General features: G+C 50.8%; 1 protein-coding gene across 2 annotated transcripts in view; it reads right to left on the bottom strand.

The window, feature by feature from the left end:
- EPHB3 (EPH receptor B3) overlaps positions 1 to 21,008 on the bottom strand; it is an 81,746-nt gene extending 60,738 nt beyond the window's left edge. For both annotated transcript variants that reach the window (XM_035132367.3, XM_060274343.2), the window contains exon 1: positions 20,055 to 21,008. In XM_035132367.3, coding sequence (XP_034988258.2) covers positions 20,055 to 20,142 — 88 coding nt within the window. In that variant the 5' untranslated portion in view covers positions 20,143 to 21,008. The remainder of the gene's footprint in view (positions 1 to 20,054) is intronic.
- Between the last annotated feature and the right edge of the window lie 755 nt (positions 21,009 to 21,763).

The following is a 21,763-nucleotide window of genomic DNA, read 5'->3' as shown; positions in this document are numbered from 1 at the left end:
CAGGACCGCCAGGGGAAAGTCGCAGAGTCCCTGGCTGCATCCTCACCACCAACTTGGCTCACGTCCTGAGCCAAGCACATGCAAAATAGGTCCCAACTTGCACTCACAGTCTCAGCGCATGGGTAGGTGGTGTTTATCCAGGCTGGAGAGCAGCATCACTCAGCAAGGAAGGCGTGAGGCCTCCCTCCCTTCCCAAAAACACATACCGTCAGACAGGTACTTGTTATACTGCAGAGCAACTTTTGCAAAAACAACCGGAGTTGGGGGGGAAAGAATCCATGCTTCTTGGGAGTCCTGAGCCACTCCTTGGAGAGGGAGGAGAAGCAGGGAGGACACCATTCTCAAGAGCATTCGCTTGCAAGCCTTGTTAACTGTGGCAGACAATCTGAGCCAAAGCTGGTTGGGAGAGCCTAGAGAAAGTACCTCCTCTTGCATTTCTTAGAGAAGCCCCCATTTGGGGGAAAGAGGGGCGGAGATTCATAAGCATGGCTCCTCCAGCAGGGCTAGGGAAGACCCCTCTCTGAAACCCTGGGGCCTGAAGCGGTACTGCCAGTCAGAGTTGGCAATACTGAGCTAGACAGACTAAGCCAGGCACGTCCAACAGGTAGATCGTGATCTACCGGTAGATCACTGGATGCCTGTGGTAGATCAATGGTAGATCACTGGTTCCCCCAAAGAAGCTCAACAACTTTGGCTCCCCTTAAAAAAGCTCATTTTTTTTGCCCTGCAACCCCCCCCATGCCATTCTCCGTCTCCCTAAAAAAAGCTCAACAAAAACTTTGATCTGAATGCCTTAAAAAAGGGCCTTCCTCTTCCCCAAAGAAGCTCAACAATTTTGACCTGAACCCCCAAAAAGGGGGTAGATCACTGCCAGTTTTTAACTCTGTAAGTAGATCGCAGTCTCTAGGGAGTTGGCCACCCCTGGACTAAGCTATTGCCAACCTCCAGAAGGCGACTAGCTAGCCTGAGCAACGACTACAGGAAAAAAGAAGAAGTACAATGGTGCCTCGCTTAACAAACGCCCTGTAAGATGAAATTTTCGCTTAAAGAACGGATTTTTCTAGCGGAGGTTGCCTCGCTAGATGAATTCGTTTTACGAAAAATTCGTCTAGCGAATCACGGTTTCCCATAGGAATGCACTGAAATTCAATTAATGCGTTCCTATGGGCATTTTTTTTAAAAAAAAAAAATTCAATGCATTCCTATGGGATTCGCTAGACGAATTTTTCGTTATAAAAATAGACCCGTGGAACGAATTAAATTCATCTAGCGAGGCACCACTGTCGTAGAAAGCTCCAGAGTAGGGCTGTCTATGGTCTTCTTCAAGTCCATGGGGTTTTACAATGGATTTTCTCAGCACCCGCCCAAGCCTCTTAAAAAGTCCTCTGTAGTAAGGCAGGTCTTGAGGACCAGCAAGGGGCCTCCATGTAAGCCTGCACTGGTTTGTAAGGAAAGCAGTTGTACCTTCCTCTACCCACTCCTACCCTTGTGTCTTTAAGGGCCACACGTTGGTCCGCACTTCTCCTTCAGCCTCCTCTCTGTCCTTTGTTCCTGTCTGCATTTTTTCCCTCAAAATCAGGATTCTGCAGAAATCCAAACTCTGTGGAGTGTGTGCATGCAGAAAACAAGCTGAGCCTGCACACCATCCCTCGTTTTCAACTCAGATCACACACTCCCTGTTCGTCGCATGCCCACCCTGCTCTTCCACCAGTGAGCTTGGGGCAGTTTATGTGGGGTTGTCCCTGTTCTATCTGCACAGCTGCTCTGTGGGACAGGTTGGGTCGAGCGTGGGCAAGTGTCCCAAGGCAACCCAGTACACAACACATCTGAATGCAGATCAGAACCCAAGTTTCCGTGGTCGAAAGGTTCCAACGCTGTAGGACAAGGATGGGGAATCTGGAAACATCTGGAAAGCCACAACTCTCTTCAACCCCAGCTAGCTCTGCCAGTGGTCAGGGACGATGAGTGCCACAGATTAGATGAAATCCTTAAAATTAAGCCCTTGCTAGCTCCCAGCAGCATTGCTGCCCAGACGTTTATGTTCAGCTACACACACTGTGTTATTTGTCTGCACGCAACTGGGGGATTCTCAGGGACGCAGTGCACGAACAATCGTTTCGTTTGCGTGTCCCACCTGGCTGGAGACATGCGCATGTTTAAGCATGTTCCTCAACAGCGTCCTCCTAATCATGTACCACAGTGGAGATGAGGCAGGCAGAAGGCATTCAGTCAGCGCACACTGCAAAATGCAAATGGATCAACATTTGCTGAGTAGGCAAACGGCACAACTCTGTGTTGCTTCAATACCTCTGACCCGGATCATTTCGCACACGGGTAAGCAAGTCTCTACTGTTCGCACAACCCTACGCATACACAGAATCCTAGAATTCTAGAGTTGGAAGAATTTTAGAGCTTCAACTCTACCATTCCAGGATGGATTCCGGAACGGATTCCGTTCGACTTCCAAGGTACGACTGTACGTCCCATCAGCCCCAGCCAGCAGGGCCATTACCCAAGCAAGGATGATGGGACTTGGGAATCCGGCAACACCATACCTGCCAAGTTGCTGTCAGAGAAATAAGGGACCAGGCCGGAAATAGCGGACCGGAAGTAGTGCTGCCGCCATTTTGGAACTGGGCGGAGCATGCTCAGAAGAGACTTTTGATGCTGCTTTGCCCAGTTCCAAAATGGCCGCTGCGCCAGAATAAACCGGGGAAAAACAAAAAAAACCCATTTTTTCAGCTAGGAACAGCTGGAAAAACGGGGATTTCCCGGGGAAAACGGGAGACTTGGCAGCTATGGGCAACACCTGGAGCACCACAGATCAGCTACCCCCTGACCTAAGCAGAGCAGGCACGTGTCCCAGACGCAAGTTGCATCTTTGTCCCATTTTCAGACTTTTGCTGACCTGCATTCGACTCAGATGCTCCACCTGCAGCATGGGAAGATTGCGGCTTCATTTAAAGTCTCAAACAAAGCCAGCGTTTCAAAGCAGCCTCTCTCCCTCTCATCATTGCTTCTCATATTACAGCAGCGCCTAAAGGCCCCAGAGCAAGCAGAGCCCCATTATAGGCAGACAATGAGTGCTGGTCCTTGCATCCAACTCTTTTAATTACAGGACAATAGGCAGAGGGAAGAAAGGGAAGGTGGATTAGTAGCTGCTTTGTGAGAGGGACACAAAAAAAGGAACTATGTTACTTGTCCCAGGCCATGCTAGGAGCAGAAAGGGAAGAGCTGGCTGCTAGAGCAAGCATAATAAAAAGATGAACAGGTGAACCACCTCTTCGCTTGGATCCTCAGCATCAGGACCAGAGGCTTTTTCAGCCAGAGACACCCACATTTCCCCAGGCATTTTTCCAGATGTTTTTGACTACAACTCCCATCAGCCCCTAGCCAACATTTGGTGGGAACTGTGATCCAATATCTGGAAGGCAACAGGTTGGAGAAGGTTGATCTGATTTGGGTCAGTTCTTAACTTATGCTGAAGTTCAACCAACCAACCAATACACCTTTTGTTTAGACAGGCTTACACAGTCAAGTAAAGTCTACCTGCTGTTCAATATCTCATGTACATACAGGTATATTTGCACTAACTTGTTTTTTCAACTCTTTTACCGAGAATTCAAATGCATATTTTCATTTCACGTAAACTGCTTTTATGACCCGACAAATTCCATCACACAAATTAAATAAAAACAGAGGGCAAAATGATACGTTACGCCTGGGATCATGGCACCCACAATATAACACTTCTTTCTCCAAAAGGCAGCCAGTAGAACAACCCAGTTTGGATGCAGGCTACAGCACCAGTCCGGAGTTTAACACTTTACCAACAACAGGTATGGGGGAACCTTTGGCTCCCAGCTGTTGCTGAACTAAAACTCAAAGCAGTCACAGAATTGTATAGTTGGAAGACAACACAAGGGTCATCTAGTCCAGCTCCTGCCTGCACTGCAGTAATCTCAACAAGCAGTTTCCCATCCAAACTGAAACCATACTGGGCTCTGCTTAGCTTTGTAAATGTGCTGGGAGATTTATTGCTGCACCACTTGTTGCTCCAAGGCCAGTAATGAAAGGAGCTGTCGTTCCAACAATGCCTGGGGGGGCCACAGATTCCCCAAAGCTGGCCTACCTACTGACTTTCCCCCAAACTGACCACCCAAATATATGGGCAGAAGAGGGACCCAGGTGGCTCTGTGGGTTAAACCGCAGAGTCTAGGGCTTGCTGATCAGAAGGTCGGCGGTTCAAATCCCTGCAACGGGGTGAGCTCCTGTTGCTCGGTCCCAGCTCCTGCCCACCTAGCAGTTCGAAAGCACATCAAAGTGCAAGTAGATAAATAGGGACCGCTCCGGCGGGAAGGTAAACGGCGTTTCCGTGCGCTGCTCTGGTTCGCTAGAAGCAGCTTTGTCATGCTGGCCACATGACCCGGAAGCTGTCTGCGGACAAACGCCGGCTCCCTCGGCCTATAGAGCGAGATGAGCGCCGCAACCCCAGAGTCGGACACGACTGGACCTGATGGTCAGGGGCCCCTTTACCTTTATATACAGTGGAACCTCGGTTTATGAACACCTCGGTTTACGAATTTTCGGTTTACGAATGCTGCGGACCCATCTGGAACGGATTAATTCACTTTCCATTACTTTCAATGGGAAAGTTCGCTTCAGTTTATGAATGCTTCAGTTTATGAACAGACTTCCGGAACCAATTACACCCATGCTTCGGGTTAAGTACGCTTCAGGTTGAGTACTCCGCAGACCCGTCTGGAACGAATTAGTTCACTTTCCATTACTTTCAATGGGAAAGTTCGCTTCAGTTTATGAACACTTCAGTTTATGAACAGACTTCCGGAACCAACTGTGTTCATAAACCGAGGTACCACTCTAGTGGCTTCAGGAGGGGAGAGAGGTACATTTGTTGCCTCCCTCTCCTTTGCAAGGAAGCCTGGCTCCAGATCACCCAGACGCATGATTGCAGCTGCTTTTGGGAGAAGAAAATTACATCAAAAGTTTCCCATCGCAAAACTCCAGCAAAACATATAACTTCACCCTTTACTCTGGAGGTAGGGTGCAGAATGAATGAGCTGAGTCGAGACACATCCTGATCCAAATTCATGGTAGCCACAAACTCACTCGCTCATGGGGAGGGAGGGAGGGAGGGAGGGAGGGAGGGAGGGAGGGAGAGAGAGAGAGAGAGAGAGAGAGAGAGAGAGAGAGAGAGAGAGAGAGAGAGAGAGAGAGAGAGAGCTGTTTGCCTGTCAGTAACACAGGGATAATTGTGGTTTGCCTTTCAGGGTTGCTGTATTGATTTCCGAGATAAAACCAAGCTCACATACATAAGAGCCTGGCTAGATCATACTGAAGGCCAGAACGGTCCAACATCTGCTTTCTGCAAGGACTGGCCTGATGATGCCCAGCAGAAACTTGCAAGCAGGACCTGAGCACAACAGCAGTCTCCCTCATTTGCTTCCCAGCAGCTGGTTTTCAGAGACATGCCGCCTTTGGATCCTGGAGGTAGAGCACAGCCAACGTAGGACTAGTAGCCGCTGCCTGTCGGAAGTGAGTCAGCAATAAATCACACAGAGTACGTGAAGTTAATTCTGTATTGGAAGAAACAGGGTCTGCTCGGGAGGGCCAGGACTAATGAGCACAGCAACTCTTCTTCTTTGGTGGCAGCCCACAGCTGCCAAAGTCTCCTCCTCTCCTGGGTCTTTCCCAAGCAATCTGAGACTGCGTTGGTGTGCCTGCCTTTGCTCCTCCTGCTTCATACCTCTCCTGGTCCTGGGAGACCAGGGGGAAGGGGAGCTGGTTGCAGGAGATGAGGAGACACCCTGGGTTCTTCACCAGCCTGACTCATCTCTGTCTCTTGGCCTCCCCCCCCCTTCTGCTTCTGGACTGCTGTCTGCCACAGTGTCCCCCTGCTCACTAAACCCTGTTACCTCTTCAGCTTCCAACACCTCCTCCTCCCAGGCTTCTCCCTCTGACCACTCATCATCATCCCACCACCACATCCCGGGCTCTGAGCCTTCTTCCCTTGGGGGTTCCCCAGCTGGTTCCTCCGATCATTCCTCTGTGTCCAGCCAATGCATGACATCACTGATAGCTTTAGCCTCCATAAATTTGCTTAACTCTCTTTTAAAGTCACCTACATAGGTGGCCTTCTTCACGTCTTGTGACAGGGAATTCCAGGATCTAACAGTGCCCTATGCAAAGCAGTATTTCCTTGTTCATCAATACCCCTTACCCGCTTGCAACCCACCACACTCTCTGGAAGCCAGTAGCTATTTAGAAAAGTTTAGAGGACTGCAATATAGTAGGAGGAGAAATTGACAAGCCACCTTCCGCAGACTTAAGCACTTTCACAAGCACAAAGCCACCAGCGGATACAACACCACAACGTTGACATGGCTCAAATCGACTGGATGCAACACCATTTTTAGTGCTACTAATGAATTTGGTGACATTGCATTTTTTAACAAAATGGGATGCTTCCTGCAGTAAAATGCAGGCACAAGAGAGGTGCAAGGGGAGAAAATTGTAGTATTATAGGAAGTATTATTGTTGCTGTCATTGTCAAGGTAAACACAATTAACTGCTGTTAAGAAGCAATTTCTGCCACATAAGCACAGGGTCTATAGTGTGCATCACCTTGAAAGTTCGAGAGGAGCACAGATCATATATTTTATATCAGCTAAAAGCTGGCCCCACCACGGCTCCCACCAGCTCCTTGTCGTGGAACATTCATACAACAGTCTAACTTTGGAGTGGAAAGGGCTGCTCAAAAATGCTGTGAATATAGAGGATGGATGCAGGGAGATTCATACATAGGGCACGGCGACAGAGTGTGCACACAATGCTGGTACCCAGAAGGTGGGAGGAGCAGAATGCAACCCAAGCAACAAGGGGTCTAGGGCAATGAAATGTGAGGGGCATCACAGCTCAGGGATGGGGGATATAAAGTAGGCAAAGTGATCTGAGGGAAGAGTAGATGGCGGCAGATGTCAGAGGTGTATGGGTACTCAAAAGAAATACCAATGAAAATAAGTTCCACATAGGTCTTATCTTTGGACAGAGGAGGGAAAGGAACAATTTTTTTTTTTTTGCGTTAGCCAACCTGCTCCCTGGGAACAGGCCTGTCATGCTGCAACTCTTAGGGTAAAGGTAAAAGGACCCCTGACCATTAGGTCCAGTCGTGACCGACTCTGGGGTTGCGGCGCTCATCTCGCGTTATTGGCCGAGGGAGACGGCGTACGGCTCATGTGGCCAAGTATGACAAAGCTGCTTCTGGCAAACCAGAGCAGTGCACGGAAACGCCATTTACCTTCCCGCCAGAGCGGTACCTATTTATCTACTTGCACTTTGATGCACTTTCGAACTGCTAGGTTGGCAGGAGCTGGGACCGAGCAATGGGAGCTCACCCCGTTGCGGGGATTCGAACCGCCAACCTTCTGATCGGCAAGCCCTAGGCTCTGTGGTTTAACCCACAGCGCCACCCGCATCCTTTTTTTCTCTTAGGGTAGTTCTCAGTTAAAAATGACCCTGAGAAGAAATCTAGCATGGGAACACTATCAGCTCCAGAAAGCCAGCGCGAAACCAAAAGGTCTCGCAGGGCTTTGAAGCCCAAAATATTGTGCCGCCCTCCTGGGAAGTGACCCAGGTTGGATGTTATGCCAATGGCAGAACCACTAAAGAGAAAGTGGGCCCAACTCACTTTCTCATGTCAGGATTTTCTTGGGGTTGGGGTGAAAAATAACTTCTAGCAGAAAACTGTGCGTTAATAATGCCAGAAAGCTTCAAGCACAGCAGGCTCCTGGAAAATCAATGTCTGTTTGGAGGGCCCCAATTGGTACCTTGGAAACCACAAATCAGCAGGATGCCGGGTATTTGGTTCTCGGCGCATCCAAGACCCCAGCAGGCGTCAACTCGAAGCCGTCCAACTCCTCTCCCCACAGTGCCGAGTCACGCCTGCTCTGGCTGCCATTATCCATTTTGCTCAAGGAGCGCCGCGGCCGCCATTTTGGGCTCCTTCAACAGCTCCGGCAAGAATTCGAGGAAAGTGAGAGGACTCAAAACGAATGGCTCTGTGGCGGCTTCCTTAAGGCAAATAACTTTCAGGTGGCTTAGCCGTGTGTGGACCCCAGAATCTGCACCGAGAAAGTCTAATGAGGAATGTTTTCTGCGCGCACAAAATGTCCAGGAGCAGGCACACCTGCCTCGTGGCCACTCGCTTCCCCACAAGCTCCTCCTCAGTGCTGAGGGAAACATGAAGCCCGGTTCTCTCTCCTACCACGGCCTGCACGCTTTGAGAGAGAGTCGGGTTCCAGGGGACGCCGTCTCCCCTGCCATTCCCTTCTTACTGACCCGTGGCTCTCCCTGCTTGACCTCCCCACCACCTCCGGCTCATCAATCACAGGCTTCCCTCCATTCGGCGGGGAAGGAGGGAGGGGAGGTGCACATTCACCTCAGTTCCTCGTTCTCCTCGCAGCGGAGGGCCTCCTCCTGGGCTCCAGCAGGCAAGCGAGGGAACAGAGCGGCTTGCAGTTCTCCTTGTGTCAGGAATGTCCATCCAGCCCTGGCAGCTCCCCTCCTGCCCCATCCCCTGAAACTGTCCGGCAAAATGTCTGCGGCGAGGGTCCGCCGGACAAAAAGCTGCCATTTGGCTTCTACTTTGTTGCAAAGCAAACAAAAACACAGCACTTGGAAACTCCAAGCCACGGGTCTGCCTCGCCAATTCAAATCAGTGCAGGGTTTTTTAGCGGCCCGCCCTCAAGTTTCTTGGCCTCCCCGCCTGCCGCGTGGATCCCGGACGCACCGTACCCAAACTCCCACACTGTTCTTGCCAACAACACTCGGCTCTCTGCTCCCTTTGGGCCGGCACGTGGGTTTTGTCCCAGCCAAACCAAATTTTCAGTTCCAATCACGGTGACGGCACCAGCAACCTGGATTCCACCGCCTGCCACTTCTCTTGGAACGGCAAGGGTAGCGAACATGCTGTGACGCCACAGCAGTTCAGCCAATGGCTTTGGAGAGGAGGGTCGTGAGCCTCTGTCTGTTTCTCGAGAGAAGGGGGTAGTTGACGCCTCCCAGACAACTCCCGTCTTCTTCAACCATCGCCCACAAGAGCTGAACCTGTTGGGAATTGTAGTCCCAAACCCTTGAAAGGCACCCAGTTGGGGAGGGCTGCTCCAGAGGCAGTGAGAAACCACCCCTGTTCCTCACATACAACCAGCACATTTTTCTCCCCTCTGCAAAACAGTGACAAGAGCTCAGCAAGGAATGGGGAGAAGGGCCTCATTCTGATCTGGTGGCAACACATAGGGCATTGGACTGGGATTTCTTGCTCTCCCTCATTTTAGAAGAAATGTGTGGCCTCCTCTTTTCAAAGCTTCGAAAAAGAATATCGGAAGGCATTTAGGTGAGCTGCTTGCAGTATTTATAGCTATTTTTAGCTTTTTATAATCTTTGCCGGCAGTCGTGTCTTTGTACGGAGTAGTTATCCTCATTAATGGTTTTCATTGTTAAATCTAGATTTGTTTCTGTTGCCTTTGTTCCCAATTCTTGTAAAATATTTATTTCTTTTGCTTTCTTTTGAGTTACCTTGAGAACCCAATTTGGTGGGGGTGGAAGGATATGCATATATATATGTACAAAAATCCTATAGGAATTTGTGTTTTAGGAGGGAGGGAGCCCAGGCTGAAGATTCGTCACCAGTGATCTATGAACATTACCCAAGAAGGAGCTAGAAAACGGCAACAAAAGTGGCCCAAGGATGAAGGATTTGTGGGGATTTTCCTCTTCTAAGCTAAGGAGGTTGGGGAGGAAGTCATGGCAGAGGATCGTAAAAAGTTATTGATTTATTGATTTATTAAATTTGTATGCTGCCCTATATCCGTAGATCTCAGGGTGGTTCACAACATTTAAATAACAATATAAAAACCCCACAAAAACACCATCGTAATAAAGACAGAAACAAACCAATAGCTCCTGCCTCCACAGCACATTTAAAAGGGTGGTGAACAGAATATGAGAAGAAAGAAATGCCCTCTCGTATAATCGTCGACCTCAAGGAGGCTTTGTCCAAAGACAGTATCTGGCAGTGCAACCAGGATGGGCGAAAGGAAACTGCAAAATAACCGAGAGCTGGCATAGTCCGTAAGCCTCACCGGTCTTCCACAACCTGGTATCTTCCAGATGTTTTGGGCTACAATTCCCATCAGCCCCATAGTTCAAAACATCTGGAGAGCACCGGTGGTTTAAGAAGGCCGAGCTATATTAAGAAGAGTGAGGTGCACAGATTTTTAATGCAAGTCCTGCAAAGTACTGCCCCACATTCACAAATATGTTTATTGGAAGTTTATTTGGCCATGGTAGCTAACGTGGAATCTTCAGATACCACGTTATTTCTAAATACCGGCAAGCGTGTACGGAGAATGCATTGTTTGTAGCATTCCCAGCCATATCTGGTCAGTAAATGTCGGAATCAGGATCCCGGACTAAGTGGACCTTTGGCTTCACCCAGCGGAACTCTTTGGGAGTGGCATCGCTCAAATCATTCGCACATAGGCTTCATTCACCCCAAACATTTAAAGCACTTTTATGCCACTTTAAACAATCATGGCTGCCCTCCTCCCGCCAAAGAATTCTGGGAGCTGTAGTTTGCTAAGGGTGCCGAGAGTTGCTAGACCTATTCCCCTCACTGAGCTACAGTTTGCACAGTTCCCTATGCAGAGGAATTGACTGTGAAACCACTCTGGGAATCACAGTTCTGTGAGGGGATTAGGGGCCTAATAGCAGTAAGAGTCTCAAAAAAAAAAAAAAAAAGAGGAAAAATTCTGGAAATTTTGAAGAACTTCCCCCCTCCAGCCTTCGGATGTTTTCCAAGGAGGAAAACCAGAAAATCTGAAGTAAAGTTGAAACATGCAATACTTTCCTTCTTCACCAAACCTTAATTTATAATACATAAAGATCTTAATGGGATAATTTTGAGCGAGTAGAACTACATTTTTAAAGGACGTGTCACTCCTTGCAAAGCCACATTCAAAACTCATGGCTTCCCCCAAAGAAGCCAAGGAATTGTAATTTGCCAGACGTTCTGGGAGCTGTAGCTCTATGATGGGCAAACTACAATTCCCACGGTTATTTTTTGTGGGGCAGGGGGCAGCTTCAAACGTACACACACCCAGGGTCCTGATGAACACCAAAATTGCTCAGCAGCTTAAACAAACTAATTTCGGCTGCATTCACACAAAGCAGCCAGGCAAAATGAAGTGCTCTCCCGCCCTGCCAACCTCGCAGGAAGGCCTGAAGTTTCGGGTGGGAGAACCAGTTCCTTTTGCAGGTTCTTCTACTGGGAGAGGAGGAAGAAAACAAGCGGGGTGGGGGGGGTGGGGAAGTGAGCGAGAGAGATGTGGCAGGAGAAGAAGACAACTTTTATCGGAAAGACTCAGCCCCACAGACAGAGCGGCTCTGAAAGTCAACAAATTTAGCTGGCAAGCACATGCCCGCCCGCCCCCCAAAAATGCCCCTTTGCCAAGATTTCCCTCCCCATCTTGTGCCTGGGGCAGTTACCCAAATCTCTGAACGGCCCTCCGCTCACTTCCTTCCAACGTACAAACGCTAAACCCATCTGGAACTGTTTAAACCTAAATATCCTCTCTCCCCCCCCCAATAAACTCCCCAGTCCAAACTCTATATTCCTCTGAAGTTAAAACAAGCAGAGAGAAAGAGAGACAGAGAGAAAAAAGGGGCAATGAGAGAAAAGTGCCAGGCTTGGCTCGATGGCGCTTTCTCTCTCCCTCTCTCCCACACTTTTCATTTTCAGTTTAATTTCTGCGGGACTAGGATAAATCTGTCCCTGGCAATTGGTCAAACCCTACACATTTTTCTCGTTAATAAGGAAAGAGGGGGCCTTGGGTTCCTCGCAGTCGGTGCGTGCGGAAGACGCACGGCGCTGCCGCCCCTTCGACACCTCCTCTGCCAAGCAACTCCAGAACCAAAGTCCCTTCCTTTCTCTGGTTCTCCAGGGGTCCGAGAGGCAACGAAGCCCCTTCCCCTCTCGCCAGAGCAGGCAAGGGCTTCCCCGAGCAGTTGCGGCCGGAGCAAATGCTGTAGAAAGAGGCGGCTTTGGGACGGGACTTTAGCAGCGGCCGGAGGGCCTTTGTCCAGCCCTTTTTGAAGCGGCGAAGGAGAGGAAAAGCTGCTCAGGAGCATAAAGATTCCTCTTGAGTCCCCGGGCGAATCCATGCAACTTCAGTGTCAAATGCAGCCTTTCCACACACAAACACACGCAGAATGAAACCCAGAGCTGGCATGCATGCTGTCGATTATAAACCCGGCCGAAGTTCCTACATGTTTCCTACACATTCCAAGGTGGGGGCTGGCGGGGAACAGGTGCTGGGGAAAGCTGCGGGCTCCTAGAGATACAAGAGGAGGAAAAACACAAACAAAACACACACAAACAAAAACGGAAAACCCATCACACACACCAGAGCAACAAGACGGTTCCTATGTGTGGGAAACGGGCGCCACGGTGGCATTAAGGGAGCCATCTTTTGATTTGAGATGTCCTATGCATCTTCGATAGCCATTTACATTTTTCTGTTGTGAACCGCTCTGGGATCTTTAAATGAAGGGCAGTATACAAGTTTTAATAATAATAATAATAATAATAATGCATGCTCTTTCTTTCTTGTATCTCCACTGCATGCCTGAAATGCAGCTCTCTTTTTAACAAAGGAGAAGGTAAAAACCCTACTAGGCGGTAGCCCTCGCTGCTAAGAGGTATCCAACACAATCCCCCCGAGTTACAAAATTTCAGTGGCATGTCTGTGCAGGGAGCTTGTATCACTCCAAAAACATTGCTCAAAGGGGCTTTGCTCAGCCAGGCCCAGATTTAAGACCCGTTTTCATCTTACGCGCCACCAAAACAAAGCCATGGCATCAAGTACACACACACACACAAATTCCAGCTGAATTTAGCAGAGGGGTTTGAGAAGGATCTACTTAGGCCAAGCTCCATGGCTGGCAGATCTCACATGCTTAAATGGAAGATAGTTCACAGAAGCACTAGCTCCACCTTCTCCAACATGGTGCCCCCTCCGGATGTTCTGGACTACAATTCCCATCATCCCCTGCCATCATGGCACAGGTGATGGGAGGGTGGTAGGCTGAGGAAGGGAGCTCTATCTAGCATTCTTCCATGGTGCCAATGTGCTGCCCGCAATAGAACAGACCCAGATTCCATCTGAAATGTGCAAGCGCAGCTGCCATGGCCAAGACTTCTTCTCAAACCTGCCAGAGACATGCAACTTCCCTCAGACGGCAGCCAGGCACAAGAAACTACAAGAAACTACTACTTTCGCCCAAAGTGGCTGCCTGTCTCTCCTATTCCACACCCGTGTAGCAGGCCCCCTTCTGCCGCAAGACATGCCCCACCCCAAAGGATGCAGGAGAGCAGGACCTTGAGGACGATGAACAGATTCTGCTTTCCAACCACACGCTGTGCAGCATTAATTATGGCAGTCAATCTAGCCGCCATTTTGATTCCTCCACCTGCCAAATAGCCTCTAATGAGAGGCCCAATCGTTACACCATCTTTTGTTCCCTGGATGCGATCTTTGTGGAGTCACAACAACCTGCTCCCTCATTAAGGCTGCATCTCCACATAGTGGCTTTGTGGAAACAAGAAAGCTTAAGCGAGGGAGGGCCGCCATATTTGCAAGCGGAAACGCATGTAAACACACAAACGAAAATGCCCACACGGGATGATGCCCTGCAACACGGGGCAGTATGGTTTGGGGATTCCGGTTTTATGGATGGGAATCCCTCAAGTTCTGGGAAGCCTGTCCAATGGGACAGCTTGGTCTTAAGCGGAAAAAAACTAGACATCTGACCAGCCAGTCTATTTGGCAAAGAGGGAAGAATCCCAAAATGGGGGTCGGCAGGGGGGGGGGATGACAAATCAACACAAGTGCCTATGTGGCGTGGTCCCAGAACTTTCTACTCCATGCTCCCAGCTGGAGAGAACATGGTTTCCCGCACATGCGCGCTGAGGCCTGCCTGCCCCCTCCCCTCATGCTTGGCACTAACAAGGAGGAGATGCTGAACCTGGAAAAACCAGTTTGAGTCGGCACCGCAGGTAAGCAAAAGCGGGCCTGGAAGAAAAACACAACACAGAAAACAACACGTGAGCCCGTGATTCAGGTTCCTTGGGATGTTTAATTAAAACCTGCCGAGTACCCAGTTGCCAGCAACCGCCAAAACCAGCCTGCGGGAAGAAAGGGGGAAACGCAACTGAATATTTCATGCGCGATGCCAGCCTTGACAAGAACTTTAAAAAGGAGGAGGATGGGGAAAGCCCCAAATGTCACCGCAAAGGGTGCTTGGCCGCGAATCGTCCGGCACTAGGGATTCCCCACCATTAAGGGAAATGGAGGAAACATAGATCGTTTTAGCCCAAGAGGCAGCATCATGACCGGCCTAGCGCTTTCCCGTGTAGCTTGAGGTGAAGCTCAGTTAGGCGCCAAGAAAATAAGAAGATGAGAGCAAGGAAAGTATAGAAAGTACAGAGAACACCGTCCCGGGAGGGGGGACCCTCAGAAGTCCAAGCAGCTCGTCTTGTAAGCTTGCCCTCGTCGCCAATTAGCCGGCTGCTCTTCTGGGCACAAAGGAACAGCCTCCCTTTCCCCCCCAGACGGATGAGCCAGCTTGCAAGGAATGGGAGATTTAATGAGCTTGGCCAGAGCTTCCCCAGTTCTGTGACCAGATTCCCCTCAGCCTTATCCTACAGCATCAACAAAACAGCAGGCCGAGGATCCCCGCCGAGAAAGGAGGCAGTTCAGTGAACTGTAATTAAAAGAAAGCAAATCTCGCTCCGCCAGGGAAATACCTGACAGCGTATCTATAGAATCGGGAGGGGAGAAAACGCGACGTTGCACACCGACGCAGCACGCACATCGCGCTACGTCAAAACATGCACCTATATACGTGCATTGTGCTACACTAGACTGGGAGCCTACTGCCACAGAAACAAACACGCTATAGAATTCGGCCAGGCTTTATAGAGCTAAAATGCGCCTCTCAAACCAGCCTCCGTCTTTGCTCAACTCAAGCAAAACTTGGGAAAGGACGAACAAGCTTCCCTCCTGACCCACTCAATGCCAAAAGCATTAATGCACCCCCACCTTCCACATTAAACTAACGTGAAACAATCTCTCTCCCACCACCCAGTTCTGTATTTACATTCACCTGCATGGATCCGAACTTGGCTTCACCCACAAAGTGGTGGTGATGGTGGGAGAATCCACTTTTTAAACCGCACCTTTAATCGCTAGGGTAGCAGTTAAAAGGGTCTTATGAGATAACTTCTGGGCATTTAGTGATCTTATGTAGGTGCTCTGCAGAACAGGGAGTTGAGCGTAAACCGAAATGCGGCCCCCTCCGCTTTCCATTTGTCCCCAATATCCTCCTCCTCCTCCCCCCAATGTCTCAGCAAAGAGTTATTCATTTACCCAGTCATGGGAATACAGGGGGCGGAGGAGCCCTTTGCAAAAGTGGAGAGGTTAATTGTGCCCCAAATCCCTCGGGCGCAGTGTCCGGGGCTCCGAAAACTGACCCAGCAAGCTAGTCAGGACAAAGGAAAAGGAAAACCTCGAGATTTTGCAGGGACAGGAGCCGCTCTTCTCTGTCTTGCCCCTACAGTTTGTGCCTCTTTGTGCGCAGGTGAGCAGGCAGGAAGAAGAAAAAGAACCTGCCCTTTGCCATTGTTCCCAAACCAGTATTATTAATTCCTTCCCTTGTGCTCAGCCCTCCGGGGGGGGGGGGCGGGAGAGAAGCACAGGGCATCAGAAGCACTAAAAGGTATAGAAAATGTGATTTAATGCAGTTTAAATTAATGGCGTATCATTTTTCTCTCTCTCTCCAGCAGAACAGGGGTGGGACGGTCCCAAGCCTGCAAGCAAGGGAAGCAGCAACAACGGAGCAAAAGGGAAAGAAGAGAAAGCTCGCATTTTCCAAAAGCGCTCCTCCTTTCCCTCCTGCGCTCTTTGGCCAAGCAAGGGAAACCTATTCCCGTGGGGCCTCGGCTCCCCAGCCAAGCTCGCCTCTCCTCGCGTTCAAGTGCCTTTGCCAGAGAAAGCCGCCGCCGTTGCTTCTGGGCCAGAGCATTCCTGCTCCGGCAGGCTGAGGCGCTGCTGAACCAGAGAAGAAAAACACACTGTAACTTCAAACAGACCCAGCACGCTTGCACAGAAATCTGGGGAAGGAACCATTTTCTTCCCAGCCCTTACAAAGCCCTCAGTGACTCGCTGCTGAAGAGCAGGCTTCTCCACCCCCCACCCCGCCACACACCCTTCCGCCCCTCGACGTCTCCCCTTCTGCACTCCCTTGCAAAGAAACTGGACTCTCCACCAGGCTCCCGATAGGTCAGGCCAAGTGGAGCAGCGGGGAGGAGAGGGGAGAAGGAGCACAATTGAACAGAGTCATGTTGCATTTATATTAAAAAAAAAAGAGCAAAGCCCAGACACAAGTCTAAAAATGTGCACGCTCACACCCCAGCCGACCGCAAAATCCCAGCTCTCACGGGTCAGGACGCAGAGGTAACAAAACTAGCTGGGAGTTACACATTTCTGGCACCGAAACCTGACAGGGCAACGCGAGGTGGCAGAATCCTGGGTTACTAGCAGCTGCGGTTTATATAGAGTGCGCGCATATGGATTTATTGCTGCTATGGATTTATTATTAGCACTAAAGTAATGCATACACTAGATTTACAGTAACTGCTCAGAAACGGCACAGTCTGCATCAGGAAGCAGCTTTTTTTAAGCAGCATTGGGGGACACACCAGCAACACAATGTATGTATTATTTTTATTTTTGAGTGAGAGCCCCCCACCCCCGCCCCACACCCTTAAAAAAAAGGAATGTACGAGCGCATTCCTGGTGATCTTAAGGGTCAAGCGACCCTGATTCGCAGAGTTAAGTCACAACATATGCCGCACACGCCACTGCTCGGTTTACATGCAGCCCAGCTGGAACAAAAGGAAAGCAGGAGGAAAAGTGCAGGTTGAGAAGCCAAATCTCCAACCCACCCAAGCACCTCGCGGAGAGAGCCTGGCATGTAGCTGAGAAGCAAACTCCTCCGTCTGCAAGGTGGTGCTCTTTTTAAATACACACACATAAGAGAAACAGTAAGAGAGAGAAAGGGGGGGGGGAGAGAGTGTTGCTATTCCTGAGCAAGCCTTTCTATAGCCTCCAATTTGCTCTTCATTTTTAGGAGGTTAACGGGGGGTGACAAGCCTGCCACCCCATTTTCTCAAAGTAGGACAGGACAAAGACGCATTGATCTACATAGGCCTGACAATACAGTATCACAGCAGCACACAGGGAGTTGGAGAACGGAAGAAACTTAAGGGAAACACCTGAAGTGGTGAACGTGGGAGACACTGTACCCATAAAGCACGCCAGGTCAGGGAAATCAGAACACCAAGACAACAAAGAGAAGGGAGGCAGACTTAAGAAACGCACAACACTGGTTTTAAGTCCTGTGATGTGCCCCCTTCACAAAGCCCAGAGATCTTTGTGGGTTTGCCGAGCTTTCTGATACAGTTTGGTGAAATGCCTGGGCTGTCCCCATCGGAAGAAATGGAGCTGCATATATGGAACAGGGGAAAAATATCTATCCCTCTGCAGGAATTTCCAATTCATTGTAAAAGGCCCTTGTTCTCCAGGAGTTAAATGATCTTGGAGGAAGGGAGATAGATATTCCACGAAGTGGCTGCCTGCCTGTGTTGATGCCTCGCCTTCCAGCTGAGGCAGTTCCCAAAAAGGCGGAAAAGCTCCAACCTTGTTCTGTACAAAAGGAGCCAAGGTAATTTGGAAGGAGGCTTGTTTCTTGAAAATCCCGGCAGGAGCCAAAAAGGGTTCCTTCCACACACACACACACACACACACACACACACACACACTCACTCCCACCCCTTCTCTCTCTCTCTCTCTCTCTCTCTCATTTCACCACAAACCCAGCGCCTTTGCCATCCCAGCAAAAGAATGTGCCTGGGAAGGAAAACTTGAAGCCAGCGTCAAACAGGGGAGAAGAAGAAAGGAAGTCAAAAGCATGTTTTTGAATGTATCCTAGGGAAGCCATGCTGAAGCTGGCAGGTTTGGGGAAATTCGCAGAAGCTGCTTTTAAAAGAGACAACTTCCATACTTGTGTGGAGGGGAGGGTGGGAGGTAGCTGGAGAAATGAGGCTGCATATTAAGAAAATTCCCCAGCACTGATTTTTGAGAATGTGTCACATATGTCTGCATTCCAGCTTCTGTGCTGCTCTTCTTGAGCATGCTGAAAACATGCCCCCCCCTCTCATTTTGGCAAGATTCAGAACACAAAGGGCAAGATGAACCAAGAAGTTTCCCGAGGTTGCCCAAAGGCCCAACACCTTTTCTGTAATGGGACAAAACCTCGTCATTCCCACGCATTTGGCAAAATGACTAAAGTTAAAACTTCTACCAGAACTGGAAAACAAGCAGTTTTCTCTCCTCTGGTCTCACAATTCAACTGAGTTGCAAGCCTTCCGTCCTGGTTCTTGAAGGCTCAACCCTTCAGCGAGGCTAAAGAGCACCATTTCTGGCCTTCAGGACCAAGGGGTTGCGGAAAAGCAAACTTGAAATCTGCCTACCGTACACCCAAAAGGAACACTAATGCCTACTGTTCTTTTGCTAAAGATAGGAAGTATATTGGGGGGAGATTCCACTAGAATACAAACATCTCCATTTCTGCTAAAATTGTGCTTTATACTAAACAGAAGTATCATTTGGGCTTAAAGCAGGAATAGGATACTCAGGCTATCTTCAGGTGGCTCCAACAATTTCTGCAGAATCGGAACTTTTCAGTGAGACATCTATGCTGTGAAATGCAACAATTAAGTAAGCCACTACTCTTATGTGTGAGGCTCTCTTACAGAAGGAACTAATTTTAAAACAAACTCTGAACTCAGCTTTTTTTTTTAAGTCTACCATGAACTGCTTCATTTCACAGCTTTGCATTTCTGTTTTAATGCAGGCCAAGTGGCAGAAGTGCCCTTTCTGCCTCCCAGGTTCCCAATCTGAAGAAAAAAAGTCTCACAGCCAGAAGAAAGCAGTCAAAGAAGTGAGAAAAGAATGCAAACCCAAATTCTGAGCTGCAAAGGTCTAAATCTCACCCGCAGTCAAAAGCATGGCTAACTTAGCAACTTTATGGATAGTACTTGACAGCTCTGAGGATCTCTTCTCTCTCACCTGCCACTTACAACACAATCACCACCCTCCAAAATCTAGCTGAGCCAACTCTCAGCAACCCACACAACGGGCAGCAAGGCCAGTTGCCCACCAGCTTCCTTCACTTGCCCGCCAATATTGAAGCTGCCAGTGTCATAACACAGGACCTCGACATTAAGCAAGGGTAATGGCCCTATCTATCGCCAAGTGGGTGGTGGAGAATCTAAGCTAGAAGACCCTGGAAAGACCAGAGACTGGATCTCAGGCCAAGAGGGCATGCTTCGGACTTGATGGTTTTCATCAAGGCTGCCACAGATTTGTGAAACCGAGGCTGGAGGAGAGAAGAAGGGGCCAAGTGTTTGAATGGAGTGGGGTATCTAGGGAAGCGGGTAGGGCGGAGGTGGAACAATTGCCCATCCCAAACAGACAGGGACAATGGCTTCTCTCCAGGCACCCATCCAAGGCAATGGACGTGCTTTCTTGGGCGTGTATGTGGACTCAGGAGAGCAGACACCTCTGGGGGCTGCCTCTCCATCTGATGTCCGATATATTGATAAAGGTTGAAAGGGTTCCTGACTCTGGAAAAGGGTGGGGCTCTTAAGGACCCCCGGTACCCTCAAAACGCAAATATTATTTAGTGTGTGCATCCGCAGAATTCAATGTGCAGTGCATGTACACAAGCAAAGGTGAGTGCCAAGCTGAAATTTGCACCATTTCGCTCCCTCGGAATGGGGATCCCCCGACGGGGAGGCCGATCCCCGCGAGAAATCCCCCCCACTGCCCACCAAGGGATCCGCCGGGCCTCACCTTCCAATGCGCGAAAACCGCCCGGTAGCAGAAGCAGCAGCACCACCGGGAGCAGCGGCTGGGGCGCCCCCGGGCGGGCCGCGGCCATCGCGGGGCCGGAGCCCGGCGGGGCGGCTACACAATCCCGAGCCCCCCGGGGCGGGCGCGGACTTCAGGCGCGTCGCTGCTCGCGGTCCTCGGCGGGGAGCGGACGCTCCGTCCCCGGCGTCGGTTCGGCGTCCGGCGGGCTGATATTTGCACCCAAAAAACCTCCCGAAATTAAACTCCTCCAGGCTCCAGCGGGTCGATCCGATAGTCCCGGGCGGTCCCGAAAGGCACTGTCCGCCCAAGGCACCTCGTACTCCGGCAAAGAGAGACAACAGTCCTGCCCTGCCTTCCTCGCCCGACCCCGCAGCCCGGACGGAGACGGCTTTGGACGGGCGGAACCTCTCGCCGGAGCGGGTCTTCCGACGGCACCAACAGCTCCCCGGAATTCCGCGCGCCTCTCCAAGGACGCCGCTCTCCCCAGCAGGTCCCGGGGTCTCCCTTGCTCGGGTTCAGGGGACTTGGAGCGGGTCAGAACCGGCCGGAGCTTCTCCAGACGACCGGTCCGGTCCGCGATGCGGACAGCGGATCCCCGCTCGGCTTGCTAAGCTCCGCTTTCTCTTGTGCTGCTGCTGGGTCGGAACTGAAGTGGGCTCGTCCAGGCCCTAGTGGACGGTCCGATGCTAAAGCGCGGCAGAGCTGGAGTGCGAGGATTTCTCCCGCCCCACTTGGTATCCTCTTGCGTCCGGGGTGGTCGCGCTGGGCTGGGGATTCCCCGGCGTCGGGGGTCCGCAGAGGGTCCTCCTCCCCGGCTGGAGAGACCCAGGAGGCTCGGTGCGCGGCAGGCTGCAAGCGACTCGCGGGCTCCGCACGCAGCCAGCGCCACCCCTCGTTCGGGGATCCTCTCTCGGCCGCTCACGCTCTTGCTCTGGGCGCTCCTGCAAAGCCTCCGCGGCTCAGACCCAGGGGGAGGAGCCCGGCTGCCAATCGCGCCGAGGGCCGCGCCCCCGGCAACCAGGCGCCCGCTCAGCGCGGGCCAGGCGCGGCGGGAACGCCCCTAGCAACGCCAAGCCTCGCGCTGATTGGGCGGCTGGCGTCCTCTGGGTTACCGCCTCCCAAAGTGGGGAGGCGGGGCTCCGAGGGAAAGATGAATTGGAAAGGGCGGGCGCTCCGAGACCATCTCTCAAGGCTCACTGGCCGGGCGGGAGGCACGGCGAGGAGGGTGCGCCACCTAGTGGCCGAGTGGGGGATCGCCAGCTATTAAAGTACTGCGGTTGGAGTGGGGGGCCTCCCATTCATGAATGGGCAGGATGACATGGGAGGCGGGGGGAGGGGAAGCCTGAGAGTTAACAAAAGATAGGAATAAAGAACTCCGCAGCCGCAGCAGCATTGAAATAGCGGCAGATTTCGCAGATATGGCATGGTCAGGATTTCCACAGATACTCATGCAAGCAGGTAAGGGAGCCATGTGCTGACATAAAGCCTTCTGCTAAGTATAGACCCTAACATGTGTGGTGGGCTTTTGATGTTGTTGCAGAATGTGTCCTGCAACAAGCCAGTGAGATACTAGAACTGCCTTAGTGGGGGAAGCACACTGCGTGGCCCACACCTCATTTCACTTCATTAGTTGTTCTGTGACGCTTCTCCCACTGTCACCGCATTACAGTATTGCCATCTGGAGCTAC

This window comes from Zootoca vivipara, chromosome 5 (genome assembly GCF_965207765.1).
Source record: "Zootoca vivipara chromosome 5, rZooViv2.hap1.1, whole genome shotgun sequence".
In the NCBI taxonomy this organism is placed as follows: domain Eukaryota; kingdom Metazoa; phylum Chordata; class Lepidosauria; order Squamata; family Lacertidae; genus Zootoca; species Zootoca vivipara.
This window is presented reverse-complemented; position numbering and strand designations above follow the sequence as displayed.